We start from the raw sequence: 26,187 nt of genomic DNA on the forward strand, positions 1-26,187 counted from the left end.
TGAATTGCATTAATTTTTTTTTTGTTTTGGACCTGTAATTTCAGCTGCATGAAAAACAACAGGCATTAGAACTCCTTCGACAGTGGAAATAACTTGCTGAATTCATGCAAAACCTAGAGTCTTAGATAGTTGCCTGGGGTACTGAGAGTTTATATAACTAGTCCAAGGTTACACAACCAGTATGCCTCAAGCCAGATTATGAACCCAGGTCTCCTGACTCTATGGTTACCAACCATCCACTAAGCCACATTTCCTCTTTAAGATGCTAAGAGAAATTTAAACACTGCTCACAGGGCAGGCTAAATTTCAAAGCCTACGGCATTCGAGGCAGTGTGGTAAGAAATTAATTCAGTATGATGTGAGCAAGTTTAGTATAAATAGCATGACATCTGAACAAATATGTTATAAATATCAGTCAAGATACAGAAACCAATCCTAAAGTCCTGACAAATATAAAAGGGCTCCAGACCCCTGGCCAAAGAACAGCGTCCAGAAAAAGACTGTTGATAATTAATCAATTCAGTGACACTGGATACATTCCCGTCTGAATACCATGCCAAAATAACCCCAGGGCAAACGATCCTCTACTTAAAACTATCCATTTGGTGTTAGAAAGTGATGGATGCCCAAGCATAAATATTACCCTTATTCTTCTCTAGGCAGTCAAACCTGCTACAACAAAATCAGGGCTTGACTTAACTAAAAATTTACTTTATCCAGACTATAAAGGAAAGGCATTCTCCTGAGCATTTGTATCACCGAAACGGAAATAACTGATGTGCATGGGTGGTATTTCATTGGCCTTAAGGAAGTTTTAAATCTGGTCAGAGACTTACTTAGATTAAAAATGCCACCAGCAGCTGACTCCTTGACTTATACCGAAGAGGCTGTAATCTGGCATTTATAAAGATATTTAGAATTCTAATAAAAGGAATGCCAATTTTTTCCCTTTTTGATTGTTAGTTGAGCCAACTATTACTTGGATACCAACATGTATGAGTTAACAAGGCATATTCTCTCTGGGATGTGTTTTTAGATTTTAGCATGACTAGAAAATATGTGATATGAGAAAGCCGGACGATAAGATGTCCAAAAGGATATTTTTTTCTAATGCTACCCTAACATACTGAAGTAAAAGGTGATGTTTATAGTTCTCTTTACCAGTATGATTTCATGATAAGCGGGTCTTCAGTAAAGTGAGATATCATCTGGAAAAAAAAAAACACAGGAGCTTTTTTTTTTAATGGGACTTGAAAGTGTCCCATTTAAAGCTTGGAGATTGTTATTTATATTTAAATATTCAGTGTGTTATAAAATTACATTTCTGAAAAAAAAAACTCGGAAAATGGTTTGAATTTCATCTCCCAACTCCTCTGTTGAGAAAATAAATCTAGTCTTTAAAAAGAAAAGATATAAAAACAATTTCCTGGAGTATTTTTTAAAGGCAGCCTTCTTTAATGACCCCAGCCCACAAAGATATCATTCTTCTCAGCATTTGTCTGTATCATTCACTTGGCATTTATTCAAACTTATTCAAACATTCAAAAAACATTTACTAACCACCTACTAGGTACAAAATATTGTGCTAAATGCCAAAGATACAAAGGTGAAGTTGAATACAACCCAACTCTTAAAGAACTTTCAAATATAGCCTTGTGGGATAATTTTACTTTTGAGGTCTATATGGCATTCCTCCTACCTTGACTAGAAGCGCCATAAGGGCAGGGACCATGTATCACAGTTCTTTGTATCTGTTCCAGTGTTTCATAGAAGTCATCACTCAATATATATACATTAATTTACCATACTCTCTAAGAAGGTACATTTTGTAATCACCCACCTGTTAAGCTGACATCTCTGATTGCTTTCGCTAAGTGGATTTTTGCCAAGCTACATAATTCACTCCTTTTGTGTAATGATAGCACTCCTGTAGACTGTTCACTAATTTAATAGCATTTTACTGATTTTTAGAAAATGTTAAATATCCATCAAAAATGCCTGTTTAGTGGAAGTATGACTTAACTAATCAATTCTAAATATATTCTCTTTCTTTTTTCAGGCCAAAGAAAATCTAAATCTATCTGAGGGTACAAAGGCCTGAGATTCCACGTGTTATTCCCAGTGGATTCATTTCAGGATTCCCTTGATTCATTTATTCCAATTTATTTTCAGACTTAAGAAAGCTGTGGAGGAGAGGACACTTAACCTATCTGCAGAACAAGATCTGTGCAAGAAGATATCAGCAACTGAAAAATAAACAACTCACCTGGTTACACACTAGTCTGGTCCATTACCAACCCATTGATAAGACTAATAGTTATGGTAATGGAGGAGCTGGTTTGTTACATGTGGATATTTGGCCTCTTCAAAATGAGACATTGAAAATTGACCAACAGATTTTTAAAAATAAAATCATTTAAAAAAAAACCAGGAACCCAATCTAAGAGTTTCAAAAAACCTCAATGGATGAAAGAAAGGGGAGTTAGCAGAGACCTATCTACTAAGCATTGAAGAATGAACAGAATCGCTCATTATCTCCTCCTGGAAATTCTCTTCTCTCTAGGTTTTCGTGATACTGTTCTCTCCAGGTTCTCCTCTTTCTTAATCTACTCTGCTGGATATTTCTCCATATCATATCTATCGAATATGGGTATCCCCCAAGGCTCTGTCCTGGACCCTCTTCTCTTCTTCCTTTATATTTTCTCACTTGGTGATCTCATCAGCTCTCATGGTTTAAATGATCTCTATGCAGAGATTAAAAAAAAAGGTGGTACATCCAGTAAAAACAACTGTCAGTGCCTGCACTTCCTCTCCTCTCACAATCTTCTAAATCCTCTGCTATCTCTTTTCCAACCTGAAAAGTTGGAAATACATTGAAATTATACAAGACATGTATGAAATTAACTTCACAGCCACCCTAACTGGGGCAAGTAGGCATAGTAAAAAGAGATAAAAGATCTGGGTTCTAGGCCCACCTCCGTCACTTAGCAGCCATGGGGTCTTGGGCAAGACTTTTTACCTTTCCAAGGCTCTATTTCTTCATCTGTAAAAGATGGAAGTAAAAATATCCTCCTTACCTCCTCGCTGGATTATAAATGAGAATGATATATAGTGTAGGTACATAAAAGCACTTTGGGAATTGCAGAGACCTAAAACCAATATATGGCATCTTTATTAACCTGTGTTAACAGCTCTGAATTCTTATAGGAATATAGGAAAGATCTTTGATTTCATTAGGGAGAGGAATTCCAAGTGTGATAATTGTTTCTACCAACCCCATAGATCACAATTCACCTATGAGTTTTACTCTTTATTGTCTACTTAAGTAGATAAATCCTAGGCCTGAACCATGTAAGAGTTAAATGAGTTTCCCAGGTCATGCAACTAGTAAATATCAGAGGTGGGATGTGAACCAGGCCTTCTGGACTCTAAGCCCAACACACTGTCTACCGCACCATGTTGTGATCAGCAAATGAATTAGTAGTACTTTTGGATAACACCCTATTAAAGCAAAGACCACGACATCTACAATATTAACCATCTTTGGGGGCAAGACTATTTATTCTCAAAAGACCAAAATCATATTATACTGTATCCATATTAGAAACTGTGTCTTGAAAATTCTGATTGCCTGTGCTTGGATGAATGAGAACTATATGGACATGGAGTTTTTGCCAGTTTTGATGTAATGACACCAACATCTCATTCTTAGAGCAAATTTATACAACAGAGTTGGTATTCCCATGTTCCAGAGATGTTTGCATGATGTAAAATATATCTAGAATGTAAGGGCAATGACACTTTTGTTTTCTATCTTGGTGTTTCCAGCACCTAGCACAGACTCTTACACATATTAGGTGCTTGAGAAAGTGTGTGTTATTGCATTAAACTGGATTACAATGATTGTTAGCCAACAGTAAAATGATATAGAAAGATTAAAAGAAGACATATCCCAGTGAATTGAATTGGACTTTATTGTTTCTATCTAATACAGAAGTATCTGTTCTGGGATGGGATGAGCAGATCAAACTTAAAAGTATTAAGAGGAAAAAAGAATGATTTCTTTCTGATATAGCTGAGATACTGGCAAATCCAATTAATTAAGCTCAAAAACTATTTACTGCCCAATGTATTCTTTATTTTGTACTACCCATTTGATTAGGAGCTCAGTTGTGTTCAAGCAATATTGACTGCAAAGAGCTTTGTCAAACACAAATCCATTGATTCAAGTGTGATCAACATGTTGAAGGACTGATGAGCGTTTACTGTTGACATGTACATTGGCCCAAGGTAATGAATATTGTTCTTTTTTCTACTCCATAATAGTTTAAGAGAACAAAAGGCAGGCCTATCAAAATAGTAAGAATTATTTCCAATTTTTTTAAAAGCCCTTTCATTGAACTTAGGTCTTGGAGGGCCTTCATCTCTACAATGGGGATAACAGGATTGGTGTATTATGACTAGCAATCAATCAATAAGTTTTTATTAAGTATCTACTCTGTGCCAACCACCGTGGCAACAATTCCTGATTTCTGAAAGCACCTTACCTCAATTTTTTCCCAGATTGCTTCATAGTTGTCTTGGTGTTGAATATCTTCCATCAACTGCTGAATTAAAGCAGTTTTATTAGAGGCAGGGCTCTCATTTTTCTTAGAGGATGGAGCTATCTCTGACTTTTCGGCTCTATATTTTTTGATGCCAGGTGTAGGCATGCACAACTCTTCATCAGAAAGAATATCACTCAGAGGCCCAGATTCAATACTTTCCCCCAGGGAAGATGCAATATCACTCGAGGAACTAGGGGATATTCTGCCTAATCTTTTGTGCTTTGTTTTAATCTGGTAGGCCGGATAGATTTCAGAATCTGAATTCATTTCTGACAGCTCCCAGTCATCAATATTCTGAATAGTTTCTTCTCTGGGTTTCTGGGGCAGAAGCTTTGTCAGATTTTCCAGCTTTAAAGCTAACACTTCAGTCTGTTTAAGGTGGGATGGAAGAGCTAAGTATTCATCAGAACCATACCAGGCTTCCACAACTTGGCCATTTCTAGCAATAAGACTTGGAGAAAGGAATAGCATTTTTTGCTTTTGTCTTTTGAAATAATGGGTAATGGGGAGATAACGGAGTCTGAGCCAGATACAGAGTCATTTCCTTGGGAAACAGGTGGTAAACTGGTTGGAATTAACTTCGGGGACAATTTGGCATTCAGGTTTCTTGGACTGCAAAGCTCTGCTGAGGACGTGGAAGCAGAATCTGTCTCTGGTCTTTCTCTGGACTTGGAAACACAACAAGAAATTCCATTCGGCACCACTGAGTTTTTCGTATTTTCAGCTGGTTTAGCTGCCTTGGTGCCGGATCCTTCTTTAGGTAGTTGACATGAAACTGTAATCTCAGAGGTTTCATCAGATTTTCTTCGAGGGGCTTTTTCTTTACGATTGTACTCATTAAGTCTTTCTAAGCTAGAAGAGATTTCTTTAAAGTGCCCCTTGACTGGGTTTTCAAGATTCCCATTGCCTGTTTTGTGCAAACACTCATAGGACTGGCTAACTGCCGATGGGCTGTTTAGATAAGAGGATTGTAATGCCAGACATAGCTTGGACCGGTCTGGTGGATCCAAAAGGGAGGGTGTACTTCTACTCATTTCCGCCTTTAAGAGAGTCATCTGTTTTTTCCCATCACTATCTTTGAGTTCATTTTTTAGGGTATCTTCCTTAAGAAAAAGTCCCCTTTTGGGCAAAGTGGGTTGTGTGGGAGAATCTTCATTATAATTAAAACAGTCTCTTATTGACCTCTTGGGGGTTGGATTTTCAGAGAGAGGAGGATGTGTTTTTGCACCAGGTTTGGATGAGGAATGGTTCTCCTTTGCCTGTGTGTCAGAAGAGGGTGGTCTGTCCTTCCTTTGCCCTGAGCCTGTAGAACCAAGAGGAGACATGACCTGAAGCTCTTTGGCTACAGGTATTACTTTGCTCTCGTCACTTCCACCTTTGTCTCCTGCTGAAAGGGACAAGTGAGTTTCCTCTTCACTGATGGTACTGATGGCTTCGCTGTCCTGGGAGGGAACAGGGTCAGCAGCTACTGTCAGGAGACCAACACTTCTTATAAGTTCCGGGAAGTCTTTTTCCATTTCACTCCAGGAGTCAAAAGGCTTGGCTTTAACCTGGCCAGAGGTCATATCACCCAAGGCACCGAGCAAATCCTCACTGGGGCTGTAGTCTGATAGTTCAAACGCTGTGATGCCACAATCCAGGGACAGGTAATTCTGGGAGCATTTGATGGTTAACTGTCCGGAGTCATCCACTTCAGTTAAAGAGTCCAGACGACCCTGGAACAGACAATGGAAATGGTTTGAGGAAATGCAACATCAATCACAGTTAACTCTTCCACATTGTAGCTTTCCCCATTACAGTTTTGATATATATCAGGTTGGCATAAGAAATTAAATAGAAATATTTTGAGAGTTTCACAGAAGTCGCAGACCACATGTGAAGGCCAGCAGATGACAGTCTATGACCAAATATTTAACCCAAATTTTACATCCCATAAAAGAAAAAGAAAAAAATCCAGATTTCTTCCTTGGTACGAAAGGAGGGTCAAAAATTTTTCCTCAGATTTTTCAGATCACAGGGGTTTGGTGCCCCTGTGATGTGGAAGGGATAACTGCATAATATTCCATTGCTCTTCAGATGAATTGTTAGCACACACTGGAGAAAAGTTTAGAAATTCAATTAGTGTAAATGGTTTCTAGAGGGACATATATAGAGGGATAACATTCAATCACCACATGGCTTTGTACAATCAACTTCTTAAACACTGGGGAATTTTTTTTTCAATTTGTCAGACACAGTCTTAATAGAAATGTTTTCATTCTGACCTAAATATACACACTTCTTCCTGAATATTTTCTAGTTTAGGAAAGTCTAAAAATATATACTACCTTTGTTAATTTACCTGGATTAAAAAATTCCCTGGGAAAATTCTCTTTTAGATAAATCAGATATTTTGATCTTCAAGAATGCCACAAAGTGGAGCTACCTACATTTACACCTACATAACAAAAAATATTTCCTATTTTGATTATTTTTCATTATCCTGTAGATAATCTATACATAGTCATTTGCATGTTATCTGCCCCTTCAGCCTGTGGGCTCCTTGAGAGCAGGGGCTGCCTTTTGCCTTTCTTTGTATCCCAGCACTTAGACTAGTACCTGGTACTTTACTGACATAATCTGTATTCTGAAATCTTGTTTTGTTTGTTTGTTTGTTTGTTTTGGTGAGAATCAGTCTCACAATTTCTGTTTATCATAAAAAACATTTTCATCAGATGACATTGAAAGATAAAATAAAGATAACATGGAATCAGGGCCATATGTAGGAATTTTTTTTTTATCGTGGAATCCCAGAAATAGTTACAGCCCATGGAAAAATGTAGGGGGGAGGAGAGTGCTCCCTCTAGAATTTCTATTCATGTCACTGGCTGCCTGAGCTAATTATCACCATTAGCTTAGTCTGCCTGCAATGGTTTTCATTAGTTATCACATCATTTCTGACTGGCCTGCTGGATTTGAAGTCACAGGTCCTGAGTTCAAAGCCTGGCTCCAGTGATCACTAGACCGGACAGGCCATTGCACTTTTCTGGCCCTTCAGTTTTCTCTTCTAGAAAATAAAAGATTTTAATTTGATGACCTCTGAGGTCCCTTTTAGCCCTCAAGCTAAGATTCTATGAAGCTATAATGCAGAATGATCATCCAATAAACCAATGGCAGTGGACAAGAACACTCTGAAGGCCTTTGGACCTGTCTTCTCTTTCCCTTCCATTGATGCCCTCATCAACATCAGTGCCTACTGATGCTATGGAATTAATAATAGAGAATCCTTAGACTACAGCTTAGCACCAGCATGTCCTGGTTACCTTGCCATTGCTTAGAGGGGATACAGCTGAGGCCTAGACTTAGCCCAGTGAGGCTGTGCTCCCTAATGCCCCAACGGCGTCCCATTCCCACATGGCATCACAGAGAAGCAGCGAAAGCTTGCTTTTTAAAAATATATATATTTTGATAAAACATATTTCAATATCATTGGCTTCCTTTGCATTTTGTATATTTTATGTATTTAAAAACATTATTCAGAAAAGAGGTCCAGGATGGTGAAAAATATAAAACTCAAAATCTTACAGAAGTGAATGCTGAAAACTTAAAGTAAATAAATAAATAAATATTTTTTTTAAAAGAAGAAGAAAAAGAGGTCCATAAGCCTCTCCAGACTGCTAAAGGAATCCATAGCACACAAAAATATTAAGAGCCCCTAGATTAATCACCAGGACTTATGTAGAACTCCTGTCCCCGGCTCCAAAGAGAGGCAATGTCCAAAGGGAAAGGTAAACCAGATACCAGGCCAGGTCAGCAAACAGCAGTGGGAGATTCCTATTAAGTCAAATTCAAGAAAGTAGTATAGAAGCAAGAAGTTAGTAACCACCGGAAATCTGAAGCCAGAGAGATATATATGGAGGTCAGGAGGCATGTTAACACAAGTATCAGAAAAACAATTTTTCATTCTATTAATTTCTCTCTGATGGTGAGCAACACTCTCAAACCTCTCCCTTAATACTGTTTTGTCAGGTTAAGCAGAGGAAGCACTTGGCCAAGGATGAGGCTGTGGATTCAAAGAGCCTAAAGCTAAATACTACAAAATACCACAGTGCCCTGGATTAAAGAGTACTGGGTTTGGAGTCAGGGAGTCTGGCTCCAAATCAGGCTTCTACCACCTACAAGTCCACGTTACCTTGGGTAACTCACTCAGTCTCTGAGTCTAAGCTTTCTCATATGACAAATGAGAGTTTAACCTCTCAGATCCCTTCCATCACTCAGTCTGTGACACTTTATTTCTATTACTTCTTTGATGGTGGTTGCTAAGGAATGACTTTTAATAAAATGACAGCATTCCTATGTCACCTATATTATTTCTACCCTTGACTATGGAGTTTCTGACAAATAAGCATATTCTTTGAATGCAACCTTTCTTTCATAGCAGTATCACTGTATAAAATTGCATATCCTCCATGGGGTTCAATCAATTTCCATTGCCAACCAAGATGACAAGGACCTAAGGGGAATTTCACACTTAACTCAGGTCTATCTCTAGGTCAATTACTTTTTATAAGAGAGTCAGATACCAGCAAACTGTAGAGATAGTCAACTCTGACTACCAAACAAAACAAACCCACAAAAAACCCCCCCACACCTTACAGAAAATGTAAACAAGTAATATTCTGAAGTGGCAGCTAGGGGGCACAATGAATAAAGCACGGGCTTGGAGTCAAGAAGACCTGAGTACAAGTCCAGCTTCAGAAACTTCCTCACTGTGTGACCTTGGACAAATCACTTAACTTTGGTTTGCCACTGGAGAAGGAAATGGCAAACCACTCCAGCATCTTTGCCAAGAAAGTCCCATGGACAGTAATGGTCCATGGAGTCATGAAGAGTTGGACATGATTGAACAATATTGTGAAGTCTCCAAACTTCCATATGAGCCATCTTCCAAAAGCAGATTTATGAATTTCTTATGTGATGAAGTGGTCTAGTGGGGGGAAAAAAGCAGATTTGGAGACAGAAAACCTAGGTATGAATCCTCAGTTCTGCAACTTAACTACCTCTATGGCTGTGAATGAGAGATTTCACACCCTCTGGGCTCCCTGAACTCACCAATAAAATGATCAAATTGGACTAGGTGATGTCAAGGTCCTTTCAAGCTTTAAACGTAGGGATTTTCAGAACTTCAAGCATATTTTCCCACAGAAATAAGACTTAAAATGACATTTAGGTATGAATGTTTGTACACAAAGAAGATGAAATATCACACTGCAATAAGATATTTTACCCACCTTCTGGCTGAGAGGCGATGGACTTAAAATGCAGAAGGAGACATACATATTGGGACAACGGCCAACATGGGAATGTGTTTTGCTGTACTATGCATATTGTTATGAGGGGTTTTTTTTCTTTTTAAAATTATTCACTGAGGGGTTGGGGGAAAGAGATAAAACATACTTCTAAGTAAATAAATCTTTTAAAATATATGTTTATCATAAAAATAAATAACAAACATAATAAATGATATATGTCATAAAAATATGACAACTATATGTTGTCAATGGTTTTGGTTTTTATTGCTTGAATATAGGATTTCAGGTACAAAATGAGTGAAATAGGATTTTGTAAGATAATCTTGGAACCTAACCACAGCCACCATTTCTGTGGGCCACAGGAGCTAGAAAAGATCTCAGATCCAATCCTCTGATTTTATTTATGAGGAAAATGAGGCTTAGAAAGTTTCACGTACTTTCCAAGGATATACACATAGATGAGATTGATGCACGTTTTGCCAGAACTAGCTCAGTTTGGGGGAGGCTCTGAAGGAAAGTGTGGGAGAAATTGAAAAACTTTGGAATCGATTGTGAGACATGGGAGACAAGATCGTCCAGCATGGCATGCCCTCATAAAGCACTGTGTTCTATGAGCAAAGTAAAATTGTAGTAGCTCAAAAGAAAGGCGAGATGCACAAATCTGAGACATCTCCACTCCAAATGTTCATATGGACAGTTTGTGCCCAACCTGTGGTAGAGCCTTCCAAGACACAGTCAGACACACTTTATCTTGACCCCCAGCATAATGATGTTATTTTGGTCCTCTTTGGGCAGGAAGGATAACAACCAAATGTCAGAAGCAAGATCTGAAGCCAGGTTTTCCTAATTCCAAGTCAGCACTCTAAACACTACTAAATCAGGAGAAATTGTACTGGTTAATAAAAGAATGTGATAGCTTGCCTACAGAACATAATAGAGCCTTCTCATTTCCACAGTGGCCAATAAGGGTCTGCAGTGAGAAAAGACTATAGCAGTTTCTGCCCACCATCCACAAATATCTCTAAGCAACACTGGTAAGCAATGCCATAGCTCAACAAACACTTATTTAATCTCCCATGAAAATCCCCTCCCATTCCTAGCACGACACAAGCCAGGTATCTGTATGTGCCAAAGTTGGTAGCTTAGGGCAGGCATGTCTTCCATTTCTGTAGAAAAGTCAGACTGGATCTGTAGTTTCTTTTCATTGTTCAAGAATGATCATCTGAAGCATTCATCTAGTTTTCACCAAGGAAATAATAAAAGAAAGGTCTCTGAGTTTCTTAGAGCAAATAACTAATGAGTTCCACCCCTCTACTCCTTAAAATAAAAAGTAACTTTGAAATATTAATAAATACCTAGTCTTCAAACCTTCTTCTTGATAAGCCTCCAGGTTAGCTGCCTAATGTTTGCAAGAAGTAGAATTCCAAGTGGATATGGAGGCATGAGGGTATGATTTTTATTGCCTTTTTTATTGTAGAAAATAGAGAATTTAATTGTGCTAAGCCACCAGTGCTGTCAGGGCAGCCAAGCAATATCTCAATCCAAAACATGCCTCCTCATAATACATTAATGCAACAGCTTTTCTGATGAAGGTTATATTTTACAGAGGAGGATAATTTATTCATTTTATTATAGGCTTCAATCTTCACCTAGATGTTAAGGGAAACCTTTTCTTCTAGCTAGAAGCAAGAAATTTTGGTTGCTTCCTTACTCATTATTAAGCCACTGAAGTTCTATTTTCAACCCCCTTCCTGGATCCTTTTTTTTAAACCAAATTTTATTAACCAGTGAACATGGAGAAGCAACATTATTGGGGGCTTTACATAGCTTCCCCTCAGAGCTGCATAATAATTTATCAGTGCCTACACACTACAACTTCTGTGCCAAGTTTCACATTGCCCTATTTAAGTTCTCTCCTGGTTGCCTCCTACACTCTGCTTCATTCTTTGTATATTTTTCTTCTAAAGTAGGATCCAAGATGCTAGCAAATGTTTATGCCCAGGTTTTCTAGTAAGGAAAAGACAACTACTTAAAGTGAGTGTGTAACAAAAACAGGGATTCAATGCAATGACAGTCAATCTAAAAATCAATCAACCAATAAGCATGAATTAAGCACCAACTGGGTTCCAGGAACTATGTTGGGCTCTAGAGATACAAAAACAAAAATGAAACAGTCCTTACCCTCAGCAATTTTGCATTCTACCAGAGGAGACATGCACTGAAATAAGCATATACAAAAGAAATACGAGCTAAGTTTTTTGCGGGGCAAAACTAGCATTTGGGGAAATCAGAAAAGATTTCATACAGAAATTGTCACTGGAGGAGAGTTTTGAAGAAAGAAAGGCATTCTAAGAGAGGAAGCGCAAGTGGGAATACATTCCAGGCATAAGGGAGAGCCGGTACAAAGTCACCTAACCATCAACAACCATTTACTAATAAACAAGCATTTATTAAGTGCCTACTTTGTGCTAGATTTGGAGGATACCAAGATAAAAAGCTAAAATCATCCATCTTTAAGGATCTATTGAGAGTAGTAAAGCAAGAGGGGAAAGACCCTCATTATAGTCTTGGCTTAACCAGTGTCTTACTCTATGACCTCATACAAGTCAGGATTCTGAAAGGTCTTAATAACTTCCAGTTTTGAAACTACTAACTACGGTTTTAAAGTAAAGACATATGAAAATAAATTAGGTTCAAATAAATTTTAAAAAGCCGACATGACTCAATTTTTTTTAAATTAGCAAATGTTTTTCAGTCATTCCCCCCACCCACCCTCTCCACTCACAGACATGGCAATTCAGTAATTCTTACTGCAGAAATTTTTTTTACCTTTTGTATCCTGTCACTAGTGACAATAAGCACAGTGAGATTATTCAAATACTTTTGTTTAAATTGTATTTATTAATTTTTATTTTATTTTATTTATTAAATCTCTAAAGCTTTCTTTTGAGATGGAAACCCAAACCAAAAGGCACTCTGATCCTATCGGCCCTCCCTAATTAATCTTGAGATGAGTCTGTCAATCTGTCTGAGCCTCTATTTCTTCATCTGTAAAGTGGGGATAAAAGATACATCTTTTGTCTACCTCAAAGTGATGTTAGGGACTGGAGCTTTACCTGTGATTTTATTGACGTGGGGAACTCCTAGAACAGGACAGAATAGCATCCAGTTTGCCCCCCCCTTTTTTCCAATTTACTCCCTCTCCAAACCCCCCCCTCCCCATGACAGACCTTCAAATACTTGAACAGCTATCATATCTCTCGTCTTGCCTTGAGCCTTCTCTTTTTCAGGTTAAACATCCCAAGCTCCTTCAAGTGAACCTTGTGGTGCAAACCGAAATCCCTTCAACCATTTTGGTGCCTTCCTCTAGACACCCTCCAGCTTATCATTGTCCTTCTTCAAATGTGGTGCCACAATCCTCCAGATGAGTTCTGATGAGGGCAGACCACAGTGGGACTATCACCTCCCTATTCCCGGAAGTTATGCCTCTCTCAATGCACACCAAAATTGAATTCACTTTTTTGATTTCCATATCACAATACTGACTCATACGGGGATAATAATCAATTAATGTCCCATTCATCTCACAGAGTTCTTAGCATCATAGATTTAAAGTTAGAAGGACATCCACTCTATCTCCTTCATTTTATCAGCAAGGGAACTGATGTCCTGAAAAGTTAAGTGATTTTGCTCAGGATTATATAGATCACAAGTGGCAGAACTGGGATTCAAACCTAGAGCCCAGACTCCAAATTCAATAATCTTTCTATTGGCCATGCTGTCTCCCAGTTGTGAGGAATGATTGCATATATGCTTAATATATGCTTGCCGAGTGAAGTAGTGTGTGCAAACGTACTTTATAAACTACAAAGCACTTCGTAAGCAAAGGATGATTTTTTTTTCAGAACCAGTCTGAATCTTTTTATGTAAAAAATGAAAAAAAATGACCCCTTCATTTTTGTTTCCTTCAGAGCAGAACACCTAAATTTTACCCTATTGGCCCAAAATAACTGCCTCATTGGCCCCAGAAACCAGACCTAAGAAAAACAGGTAAAAATGATAAAGGGGGTAATTTAGACTTGATATCAAGAAGAATTGCCTAACAATTTGAAATGATCCCCCACTGGAATGGGCCACCTCAGGACATGGCTGGTGCACTAGAGGTGGCCCTAACGTAGCGAAGATTCTTTTTGGGGAAGGCAGCAGCACAACTAAATGGTTACTGAAATCCTTTCAATCCTGAGCTTCTGTGGTTCTGTGAAATAACCATGGATTTCATGGAAGATTCCCCTGTTGGGTTTCAGAACTTAATAGAATAAGCACAAAGTGATCTGGGAATGGAGATGTGGCAGTCTTCCCATCAAAAGACAGTTCCTCTTCCTTTTGGATTCTACATCAAGACATTGTCCACCAACTGAAGGCTCGGGTCAGCATAATGTCTTTTGTTTCACACCATATAGCACAGCCATAGATAATCTGGGGTCACCCCCACACGATGAGGAGGAGGAGGACTTTTGTGGACAAATGTTCTGTAATTGCATCATTTCAACCTATAGAAAATTAACGTTACAAGTGCCAAGGAGCTCGAAGGAAGCTATAATCGCATCAGCGTATGTCTTCCAGTGATGCAGAGAATCCATACATGACTGCCCACATCCTCCCTTAAATTCACCACTAAATGATGGGAGAAATCTAAGACCAATAAAGACGGTGGATTAGTGCTATAGAATAAAAATAACAGATAGTTCAAATGGTACATTGGTACCCTGGAGATAATAAGAGAATAGAAAAAACCTTTGCATGATGAGTAGATTACAGAAAATGAATGGAATAACACATAATTATAGGATAAGCATAAAACAACTCTATATATCATGCTTTGGGGATTATTAAGTGCTTTCCACGTATCATCTCATTTGAGCCCCAGATAGATTAAATGTTTTGACTAGGGACTCACAGCTAGTAAATGCCAGAAGCAGGATTCAAACTCAGGCCTTCCTGACTCCATATCTAGCATTCTATCCATCACAGTAAATGGGATATAGAATTACTCCTTCATCCTCCCCCCCTCACCATAAAACCACAGCACTTCAAAGAATCAAAGTAAAGTCAGAAATGATGGTAGAGGAATAATTTCATGAGTCTTTTCCAACCATACCGACTCACGGTAATTTCTTCCTCCTCTCAACTTATCATTTGTACCACCTAGTTATACACTGCTATGCATTTGTATGAATATTTTCATAAACCTTGCCTCCTGAACTAGAATGAGAAGCTTCTTAAGGACAGGGAATAGTCTTCTGTGCCTTTTTAGGCCACATAGTGTCTAGCACAGAGCTAAGGCAAACAGTAAATGCTCAGGGCATTTGTTGAATTAGAAAATGAATGAATGTATCAGGAAATAGAAGTATTATGGTCTGCAAACAAAGAACCAACAAATGTTTGTAACTTTCATGTGAAAGTCACAAAACTTTCATAATTATTAACTATCTCATGTGAAACACCTGGATCTTCCTGGAGAGCAAAGCATTTTGTGGAAGGAATATTTGAGCATATAACAATATTTGTATTTCAGTAGTGCTGCTGAGCTCACAGATGAAAGAGATGGCTGCTGACAAGTCCTAATTACAGTACACATTTTACATTTACTCATGATGGTCTGTATTAATTTTTAAATGTTAACCATCACTGCAATGCATTCACTTCCACTGCACAATAACCATTTTTCATTTGAAAGGGTTTTTTTAAGCATTTGTCTGACAGCTACAGGCCTGACACCACAACAGAGAAAATACGTTTTAAAAAATTATGCCCTTTTTTGGGCAGAGAGACGATATACATCTACAGTTTTAGGCCCAAGATATATAATTTAATGTAAGGAGAAAAGTATTTTGATTAACTAAACAAAAGAACTTTGATGTTCTAAAACAATCTACATATGCCTAAAAAATGTATTCTTTCTTTTTCTGGAATTCTCAGGTCCCACTATTCCAAACTAAATCATGCATATTAACTATTCTTGTTTGACAGCATGTTTTATTCCATTTCCTCCTTCATTTGTCTGCAAATCTTTGCCAGCTGAATTTATTTAGATTTGGTTGAATGTTTCATCCCAGTTTCCTCCCTTATTTCCCCTAATTTGAGTGTGGTGACAGGTATGATTGACTTAGAGCAAACAGAAGACAAAGAACCCAAGAAGCTGCACTTGGTCTCATAGTAATCATTTATTCAGTGCCCTGCACTACTTAACAGTCTACTCACTGTTGTGTACACTGATGGAGGACAGATGAGGCATAGATAACACAAAAACAATGGAGAGAGCAGAATAGCAAAGACAATTATAATTTCACAAGGATTCATGTGAGAGATGCACATTCATATGTATATGTATACACATATGTGTATTATATATGTATACATACATATATGTATACATGTGTATGTATGTGTATATATTCATATTCAAACAAACTTACTTTACAATCAGCCTACTACCGTGCTCCATTCTGATTGATTTCTTTGTTGATATTCAGTCATTTCCACCTTTTTGTGACCTTATGTGGGGTTTTCTCAGCAAAAATACTTGAGTAGTTTGCCATTTCCTTTTCCAGCTCATTTTTACAGATGAGAAAGCTAGGGGGAACAGAGGTTAAGTGACTTGCCCAGAGTCACACAGCTAGTTAGTGTCTGAGGTCACATTTGAACTCAGGTCTTCCTGACTTTAGGTCCAGTGCTCTATCCAATGTGCCCCCTAGCTGGCATCAGTCCTATCATTTGGACTTGATACTAGTACACATGTGACAGACACCGCATTAGAATTCAAGAAATATTTATCAGTGCCCACTATGTATAAAAAAGGGAGGGTGAGGCAGAGTGAAGATAGGACCATATAATTCAGCAGACAAGAAGCTAGCCCTAGAGTAAGGAAAACCTGGCCTCAAGTCCTATCTTTGTCACATACTTTGCTGTTTGACCCCAGACAAGTCGCTTAAGCTCTCAATGCCCCAAGCAACTCTCTCAAACTATAAAATTACAGAGAGAGTGCTGATCTACAAATGAAGTCAAAGTTATTCCCTGGGGGCTCCTTACATTGATGAAATCACAGGTCTGGTCCAAAACACAAAAACAAAAACAAAAAAATACACAACGTACTGTGCTGGGTGCCATGGAGAAAAAGATGGAAAAACTAAACAAAACCAAACCCAACCCAAACTTCACTACCCTTGAGAATCATACAGTATAGTCATTTAAATCAATCTAACAAACATGTAGTAATATGCCAACATGGCATAGTATAGGTAAGGGAAGTACACAGATAACTACAATGCAAGTTAGAAAATGCTCACCAGCACAGGGGAGGTCAAACAGAGTGGCCTGAGAGATGCAAGAAGGGAAGGAAGGATCACCTCTGGGTGGGTGTGGAGACTGAGGATGAAGGAAGCCATCACAAGGGATGTAGTACCTGAACTTGGCCTTGAAAGACAATGCTGTCCGTACTAGGGATGGGAGGAGTCTGTTTTGTTTATGGGAAACAGTGTCAGGAAAACAGGAAAGGACTGAAGGATGATGAATGGTGTATTAAAGCCAAAAGATTTAGTATTTGAAGGGGAGGTTTATGAAATAAGGCTAAAGAGAGTCCACAGACTATGGAAGGCCTTGGATGGCCAAGGCCTGAGCTAAAAGGACTCACATTTATCAGAGATTCCGAGCATCAAGACATTGAGATCTGAACTTCTAGGGATACAGAGTCAGGTATGTGATACAACATCTCTGTGGTATGTCTCTCCTTTGGGATGGAGATTATTACCTAGCTCATTCTTCTTCTCCACCTCTACCCCTGTTTCATAATGGATGATATTTCAACATATTTGTGGATATTCCTTGACCTTCCAGTTTATCATCTTCTTCAATACCCACCACCTCTATTTTCAAACCATCTGGCCACCCGCAGGAATGGTCACACAATAGATTTCACTGTTACTCATAATTATGCCATAATTCGTGATTGTGAATTCTGAAATCCCCTTTTGTGATAATAATCTCCTATTCTTCCATCTATCTCCTCACCTCATACCTCCTAAACCAATTCTTCATCCTCACCATGACCTCTATTCTATCTATCCTCCCATGTTCCTCCAACCCATCACATTATTTGGCCTTACTTTCCTCTATTAACCCTATAGTTGAGCAATTCGACTATGTATAGATTGCCCTATGCACCTCTGCTTGGCATTGAAAGACTTCAACAACCTATGGCCCCAACCTCTCTACCTTTGATCTATCCAATACAAGTATTTAGTAAGCTACATGCAAGGCATTGTGGTAGCTGCTGGGGATGCAAAGATAAAATAGCTCCTTCCATCAAAGAGCTTATGTTCTACTACAGGGATATAAAACACCTAAATCTATACATTATAATTTGAGACAGAAGGTGGTATTCCCTGCATACCATGTTAGTTTCTTCTGCGTACTCTATCCTCTAGGCAAAATGGACTGTCCTCTTCCTCTGGAATACACTCTGTCCTTTTCTGTCTCTATGACTTTGCTCATACTATTGCTTAGATGAGGAATGTCCCACCTCTTGCCTTTCACCTTGTGAATTCCAAGCTATCTTTTAAAGCCCAACTCAAATGCCATTCCCTCCTCACAGCCTTCCCTGATATTGTTCATCAGGTAGAACCGCCTCCTTAGATCCCACTTAGCTCTTGGCTTTTCATTTCCTTATTGCATTTTTCATGTAATGTTGCGTATTAAAGCTACCTGAATTTGTTTCTTATTCTCCTACTAAATCAAAAATTTCAAAGAGGACTATATATTCTTTAAACCTTACTTTTCTGTCCCAGTAACTAGGATAGTACCCAAAATAGAAGAGATCTCTAATAAGTATTTGTTAAATGAACAAGCAAAAGTTTTTGGTTTAGACCTATGTATTAGGAAGCTGTGTGAAGACTGAATTGAATAAATAGGAAAATGGAAACAGGGAAACCAGTTAGAAGGTTGGAAAAATCCAAGGAATACATATTGGGTGCCTGAGCTAAGTGGCAACAATATGAGTGAAAAAAAGACACCAGAGTGTAAACGCTTAAGGGATTCTGTAGGGTCCTTCCCACAGCCACTCTCCTCTAGGATCTTAGTCAGCATCAGTAACTTTGTCAGGGCACATAGCCATATAAAGGTACCAAGGAAAACTACAACACTGACATCACCATAGTAGAGCACACACACAAGGCAGCTAGATGGCACAGTGGATCGTGCCAGGCTTGAAGTCATGAAGACTCATCTTCCTGAGTTCAAATCTAGCCTCAGACACTTACTTGCTATATGATCCTGGCCAATTCACTTAACCCTGTGTGCCTTCATTTCCTCATCCATAAAATGAATTGGAGAAGGAAATGGCAAACCACTCCAGTTTTTATCTTTGTCAATAAGCCCCCAAATGGGGTCACGAAGAGTCAGGCTTGACTGAAAAATGACTGAACAACAACAAAAAGCACAGAGACCAGCACACATGAAGATCTAAAGTTGCGGGGGGAAAGAGTGAGGATCTATACCATCATAGACTTCCAACCCCAGCTGCGACTTTATCGCTGTCGCTAAGTGTCAGAAGTCACAATATTTATGTCACTTAGGCCATCAGTCATTTCTAGGCCATAAACCCAAAAGCTAAAGTCTGAATCAGAATCTTCAGGTCTACCACTGCCCAAAGAGAATACCACTGAATATCAAGGCCAGCCCCAGTGGGGCCCAGAGGAATGATTTGGAATAGAAATGCCAAAGACCAGCCTGCAGCAGTGCTGAGTGTTAAATATGAGGAAATATTTAACAAAATAAATAAAAACATAATGAAGCATAGATAACGGTACCTTTGAAAACTAAGTCAACCTGGGTCCTGTAGAGATGCTTATGAATGGTTTAGGGGCCTCTGCTTCTGTTTGAATTTGGCAATACTAATTTAGAGTCAGAGGATGTAGGTTTGAATCTCCGCTCTGCTCCTTATTACTCACATAATCTTGGGCGATGCTTAACCTCTCTTATTTCACCTCTCTGGGCCTCAGTTTCCTTACCTCTCAAATGAAGGGTTTGGATTTGGCGACCTCCGTGGTTCCTTCTGTGTGAAAATTCATATATTTAAGTACAGAGATAGGCACTGGGGCCTTTCCCATTTAAGAACGATGTAATCTAGACTCTAGGTTCATCTTCTGAGGCTCCTGAGCTGTTTCAGGCTTAGGTTCATAGATCAAGGGTTGGGAAGTAGAGAGACTGTAGGCTAACAAAGTGAATCAGTACCCGTGGAAGACAAGTAGGTATTCAATATGCTTAGCATCCAAATACACACATGCATACATACGTACTCACATAGATACACACATCACACAGTTGCAAAAATATCCTCTGGGCTATGCCTTTCGCCACAAAACGACCGAAACAATAAGTATGTGAATTTTCTGTAAATATGGAAGTTTGGTATATGTGTGCACGGGTGCACACACACACACAATTATATATCACTTTTTCACCTAGATCTCAAAATCCTTTATAATAATTAGCTTATTTTTCATCATTTTTTCTAAATTTCATCTGGATAGAAGTTCACTGCTGAGGTGGGAATTCCTTCTACTAGTACAGACTACCAACTTGTCTGTAACTTATAGCCTTAGAAAATCACCTAGGGTCCTGACTTGCCAACTGTCATATGGTTAGTATGTGTGTCAGATACAGGACTCGAACACAGATCATTCTGACTCGAAGGCTAGGTCCTCAATCCAATACCCTAGGTGACCTCTCTGATGTCTATACCACCCTTAAAATCACCAGACTCTTTCCTCGCCTTTCCTTTTTGTGGAACAGGGAAATTAAGATAATAAGGTTTTTAAGGAATTTAGGACAGCTAAGTGGTGCAGTAGATAAAGCACTGGGCTTGGAATCAGAAGACTCATCTTCATGAGTTCAAATCCAACCTCAGATACTTAGTAGCTGTATGACCCTGGGTAAATCATTTAACCCTGTTTGCTTCAATTCTTCATCTATAAAATGGGCTGGAGAAGGATATAGCAAAACATTCCTGTATCTTTGCCAAGAAAACCCAAAATGGCGTCACAAAGAGTCGAAGACAACTGAGACAACTCAACAAAACTGTAAGGAGTTTGCCCAAAGTTACATGTAAAAATTAACTGGAAAAAAAACTGTTTCTTTCATGGTCCTAACTTTAAAAACACTTCACAACAGGGAAGCTTTAAAGAATACTTCTCCCTATCAAAGAGCCATACATACCTCTGTTGTCTCTTCAGAGAAAGCCTGCAGGATATCAGTCTGCCTGGTGTAGTTCCCATTGGCGTCCTGTAATCCTTGGAGAATTCGCTCTCTCAGAACCAGAACAGAGACCCGCAGCTGGTGCCAGAGGAGCTGGACTGTGTGGATGTCAACTATCACATTGACAGAGTAGGACAGAAGCTTCAGGGAAAACTCAGTTTCTAGGAGGGCATGGATTTGCTCGACGTGATCAGAGATGTCTTCACATATGTCCTGTAACAGAGAGAGAGAGAGAGAGAGAGAGAGAGAGAGAGAGAGAGAGAGAGAGAGAGAGAGAGAATGAGAATAATTTGAGTTCAGTGGACGAGATACAAGAAGACAGTCAACCCTCCATCTGATATCACTTATCAAGACTTAAGTCAATCCAGGTCTCGGGCTATTGAAGATCTGGTATTTGGCCTTTTGTTACTGCCTTGCGTAGGATTCATATTTGCCATATCCACTCTATTGGATCTGTGCTCTCAAGCAGGCATTCAGGTAAATGAATCTCTTCCTTAAACCACAAAAGCCTTGCTAGTTATTGTTTCTTATGGGCAAAATGAAAGGTCAGCTGAGGTGGAGGCTCACTCTGTGAATGCCTTTGCTATTTTCTCTCTACTGTTTGGGCATTCAGCAAGGAAGACAGTAACTGTGCTGTTTGTCAGGCTGTCTGCAGCAGGGTGGCTAAACTGGGCACTATATGTGTCAACATAAGAAGATTGTCATCCAAAGACCTTTTTGCCATCAGAAAGTCAGTTGAGAATGAATGCTCAATTCACCCATGAAGGATTTGCCACACTATCCCTCACACAGGTACTTCTTAAAAATTAGATTCATAGCAGGTGGCTAAACTTCTAAGCATGATTTGCAAGATGAATTATGATTTTTTAAAGCAATAAGATTCTCTTCAAAAGCTCTCAGAAGTATCAGAAGAGCTGGGAGATGCCATTCCAAAGACGTTGCTGTAGGGGGATTGAATTTTTTTTTTCATATAACTATCACCACATTTGCAATCTTTGTCTGCCCAAGAGCATAATAAATTTAAATGTACCCCCTCCCTCCCATCCTAATAGATAGATATAGTTAGGTCTACCAAATTTGCGCAGTACTAACACAGCCTAGTGGCTATTCAATTTGTCAAGGGAGTTAGTTTAAAGTTTGGTCGTGTGAGTGGGAGGGGGGGAGGAGAAGTTTGAAAGAATATGTGATTTCATTAACATGAGGAACTCTCAGTATGGAAATTCAATTTCTGTGTTTTGGAAATGACTGTCTCCCATTCCCAGATTGTACTACCTCTTCATTTTTATTGCTTAGAATCTCTATTTTCCTTCAAAACTTAATTCAAGTTAAGTTTTGCCACCTTCTCTATGATACCTGTGTGCTGATCACTGTCCTGTTGTTTGTACCTCTCCCTATAAATTACCTCGTGTAATCATTTGGTTTAGACTTATATATACGCACATGTTGTCTCCCCCTATAGAACGTTAGCTCTCTTGAGAGTAAATATCTATTTCATTTTTGTCTCTATATTCCTAGTACCTAGCATGTAGTAGGCACTTAATAAATGATTGGTTGATTAAAGTCTTATGGAGTTATCTGAGACAATGAAGGTTGGAGTGACTTGCCCATGGTCACATTTGACACCAAGGTCTTCTTAATTCCAGGGTTAGCCCTTTACCACTTTTCCAAGCTACTGCTGATAGCTGAGAACTTCAAGTGACTTGAAAACATTCCCAAATAGGAAAATCCCTTTTTTTGATGGGTATTATACACAACAGGCACTTAATAAGCATTTCAAATGTAATTGAAATTTTTCCATGATAAAAGAAAAGATTTTTTTCACTATTTTTATATAAGCCTAAAATCTCTAAGACTTGATTGACTTCACCATCACAAATGATAAAGTAGCTCTCTTAACCCAGCCAGAGAATCCTACTTAAATTACAAATTAAAATTCCATTACTAATGATATAATGCTAGAATAAATATAGATATTACCTAGTAACTGGAAAAATAACTAGTGAAAAGTATAAATTTGGGAGGGAAACCCTGTGACAAATGCCTGAGACATTAAGAAATAATAACTGTGTTATACATTCAATTAACACTGTAAAATTGGCTCTTGAGAAGAAATAATAATTGTTTAAAACTACAATATTAAGCACATTAACAAATTTGATGAAATAAAGTTTTGAAACTGCTTAGGAGGAGTCTGGAAAGTTAGAATGTTAGTTGTTGTGACCTAAAGAAAATGGTCTAATTAAAGTGTAAATGCCATTTTCTCCATCCTCAGAGAACAGTTTATAATAATTTTGGAGAGAAAAATGAAATAAATACATCATTGATTCTAAAATGTTACACATGGAAGAGACTTTATAAATCAAGTGTTCCTACCCCTTGTTTTACAGATGAAGACATTAGGACCAAGGGAAGTCAAGATGCCTTGCCAATAGTTCACACACCAGTTTAATCGTGGCAGGGCCAGGTCTAGAACCAAGATTTTCTTGACTTCAATTCTATGGCCTTTCCAATATGCCACAGGATCAGAACAGTCACATCAGCCAACTTATCCAAGGGCAAGAAAACCAGCAAGTCTGGACCATAGAGTGTTTGAAGGAGAATAATGCATATTAAGCCTGGATAGGTCGGTTGGAGCCAGATTATAAAAAGACTTTAAAAGCTAAACAGATGAATTTGTATTTTATCCAAGAAATAAGTAAGGTGCTGCTGTGCCAGATCTGGGCAGATTCATGGCTCCTTGGATAGAGCACTGGGCCTGGAGTCAGGAATACTCACCTTTCTAAATTCAAATTTGGGGTCAGACACTTACTAACTTTGTGACCCTGGGCAAGTCACTTAACCCTGCTTGCTTCAGTTTCCTTCTCTGTAAGATGAGCTGGAGAAGGAAATGGCCAAGCACTCCTGTACCTTTGCCAAGAACCCCTGCCCCCAGGGTGTGGGTGGGGTGTCATGAAGAATAAGATAAGATTGAAAAACAACGAAAACAACAACAGACCAAGAATAACCTTGCTTTTGTTTTTGTATCCTCAGCAATCTGCCCCCTACACAAATGTGTGTTGATTGTTTCATAGAGAAAAAAAAAAGGATTTGAGAAGCTACTAGACATCTAAAGCAAGTAATAGAGTTGACTCTAAGAAGCTAAAGAGGCTAAAGTCAGTAAAGATTTTTAAGATCTTTCCTGGACTTCATGATGTCAAGAATCCCATCATTCTGCAACAGGAAATCAATATGGAAACTGACACCTCCTTAGCCCCACCCATTCCCAGATCCCCCTCTATTTCTCTCTGGTTGGAGGAGGTGGGAGACAGACATCTGGGAGGGACATCCTCCTCCATTTAAAGGTGGGAACCATGGAATCATCCCTATAATTTCTCATCCAGCTACATTTCCTGGACTTCCTCATTTCTAGAAAGGTATCATTCTGAAAGATGAAATCATTACTCTTTTCCCCCACTATGCCACTCTATTTACTACCTGAGAAAATAGCTATGAGAAAATACATCAAAAGAAAAATATAACACACTTCAAGAGATTTTTATACACCTAATGTGTAAGGAAGAATTTCAAATGCACAACTATTATTTGGGAACACTTTTTGGGACCGTGTGCTGAACTCTAACCCTGACGTGATCTAGACTCCTGTAGTTCAGGGTTTCACTGGATTATATATCTCCTGAGAAGCCCAAAAGGCCAGGGGCTGAAGTTGTTCTGAATGCATTTCTAGTTCTATTACCATATTTCTTGGCCTACCTCCCTCTAATTTACTCCTTCCTTCATAGAATCATAGAATCGGAAGGACATTATTGGTCATCTAATCCAATAAAATTATTTTGGAGAAAAGTAAAGTGATTTGCTCAAAGTTATATAGCTAATGAGTGGGAGATATGAGCACTTAAACTCAAATCTGCTGGCTCTGAATTCAGTTTTTTATCTACTCCTTCAGATGCCCTGTAGCCCTTTCCTCTAGCTGACGACCTAAGGTCCAATCCAGTTTTTTTTCCAGTCATTCTTGCATGTCCTTATAGAGCTCATTTAACATTAAAAGTTTCTCTGAAAGCAGAGCAATAAGTGATATGTCATAGGGACCTGTTAGTTCTAAAAGAGCAATGTTAAAAATAGCAGCTCACTGAGTGATAAAGTTCCACAATGGTGGTGAATGGAGAATAGTGAAGTTCTACAAAATTACTGTTTGTTTATATTGTTTGCTTATGTATTAATGACGTTTGTATTATTGACATCTTATAAAATAGTGATGGTCAGAGCAACAGTATGTGAAGTATGATGGAATACATAATAACGAGTCATCTATCTGCTACAAATTATCTTTACAATGCCGAAACACACAGATCAGAGGCTTGGCTACTACAGACCTGTGAGGAAAACATCTTTCTGCAGGTTTACGTTAGAAAAAAATTCCACTCTGTTAACTTTCTCCACTTATATTTTCATCTGGTTCAGGCCACCAGTTTGGCTGGCCCCATGTGGCCTACCTCAAGTTTAATACTCCTGATGTAAAGGATATCATCACAGAAGTATCAAACCAGAAAAAGAGATGGGTTTATAATGTCAGAAGAATAAGAAATAAATGAGGACACAGCCTGTGTGCCAGTAGTATGCAGGCAACAAGCGATGTAGAGCAAGCATTCTTTACTTTTGGGGGGTGACAGAAAGCTTTCTAAAAATATTATTTTTAAATGCATAAAACAAAATACATAGAAATACAAAGGAAACAAGTCATCCTGATAGACAGTTTTTGAAAAATTTTTCAAACAAGTTGTCAGATCCCAGTTTAAGAACCCTTGACCTAAAGGAAGATCTTCAGCATGTAGAATCAATGAGAGATTTGTGGGAGAACATGGACCAAGGCAGTAGGGACTAAGAAAGTGTGGCTGGCCTATGATCTGGACAGAATGCCTACATTGAAAAGTCGTAGATCCATCAAAGAATTGAGAGGCCATTCCTAAAAATCCCAACAACCC

General features: G+C 38.6%; 1 protein-coding gene across 1 annotated transcript in view; it reads right to left on the minus strand.

Annotated features, from left to right (window-relative positions):
- AKAP6 (A-kinase anchoring protein 6) overlaps nt 1–26,187 on the minus strand; it is a 496,473-nt gene that overhangs the window by 371,776 nt on the left and 98,510 nt on the right. Inside the window, 3 exon segments of the mRNA XM_078151395.1 lie at nt 4,548–5,068; nt 5,071–6,322; nt 21,170–21,421. Coding sequence (XP_078007521.1) covers nt 4,548–5,068; nt 5,071–6,322; nt 21,170–21,421 — 2,025 coding nt within the window.

Source organism: Phascolarctos cinereus, unplaced genomic scaffold, assembly GCF_003287225.1.
Source record: "Phascolarctos cinereus isolate Bilbo 61053 unplaced genomic scaffold, phaCin_HiC Scaffold_3;HRSCAF=262, whole genome shotgun sequence".
In the NCBI taxonomy this organism is placed as follows: domain Eukaryota; kingdom Metazoa; phylum Chordata; class Mammalia; order Diprotodontia; family Phascolarctidae; genus Phascolarctos; species Phascolarctos cinereus.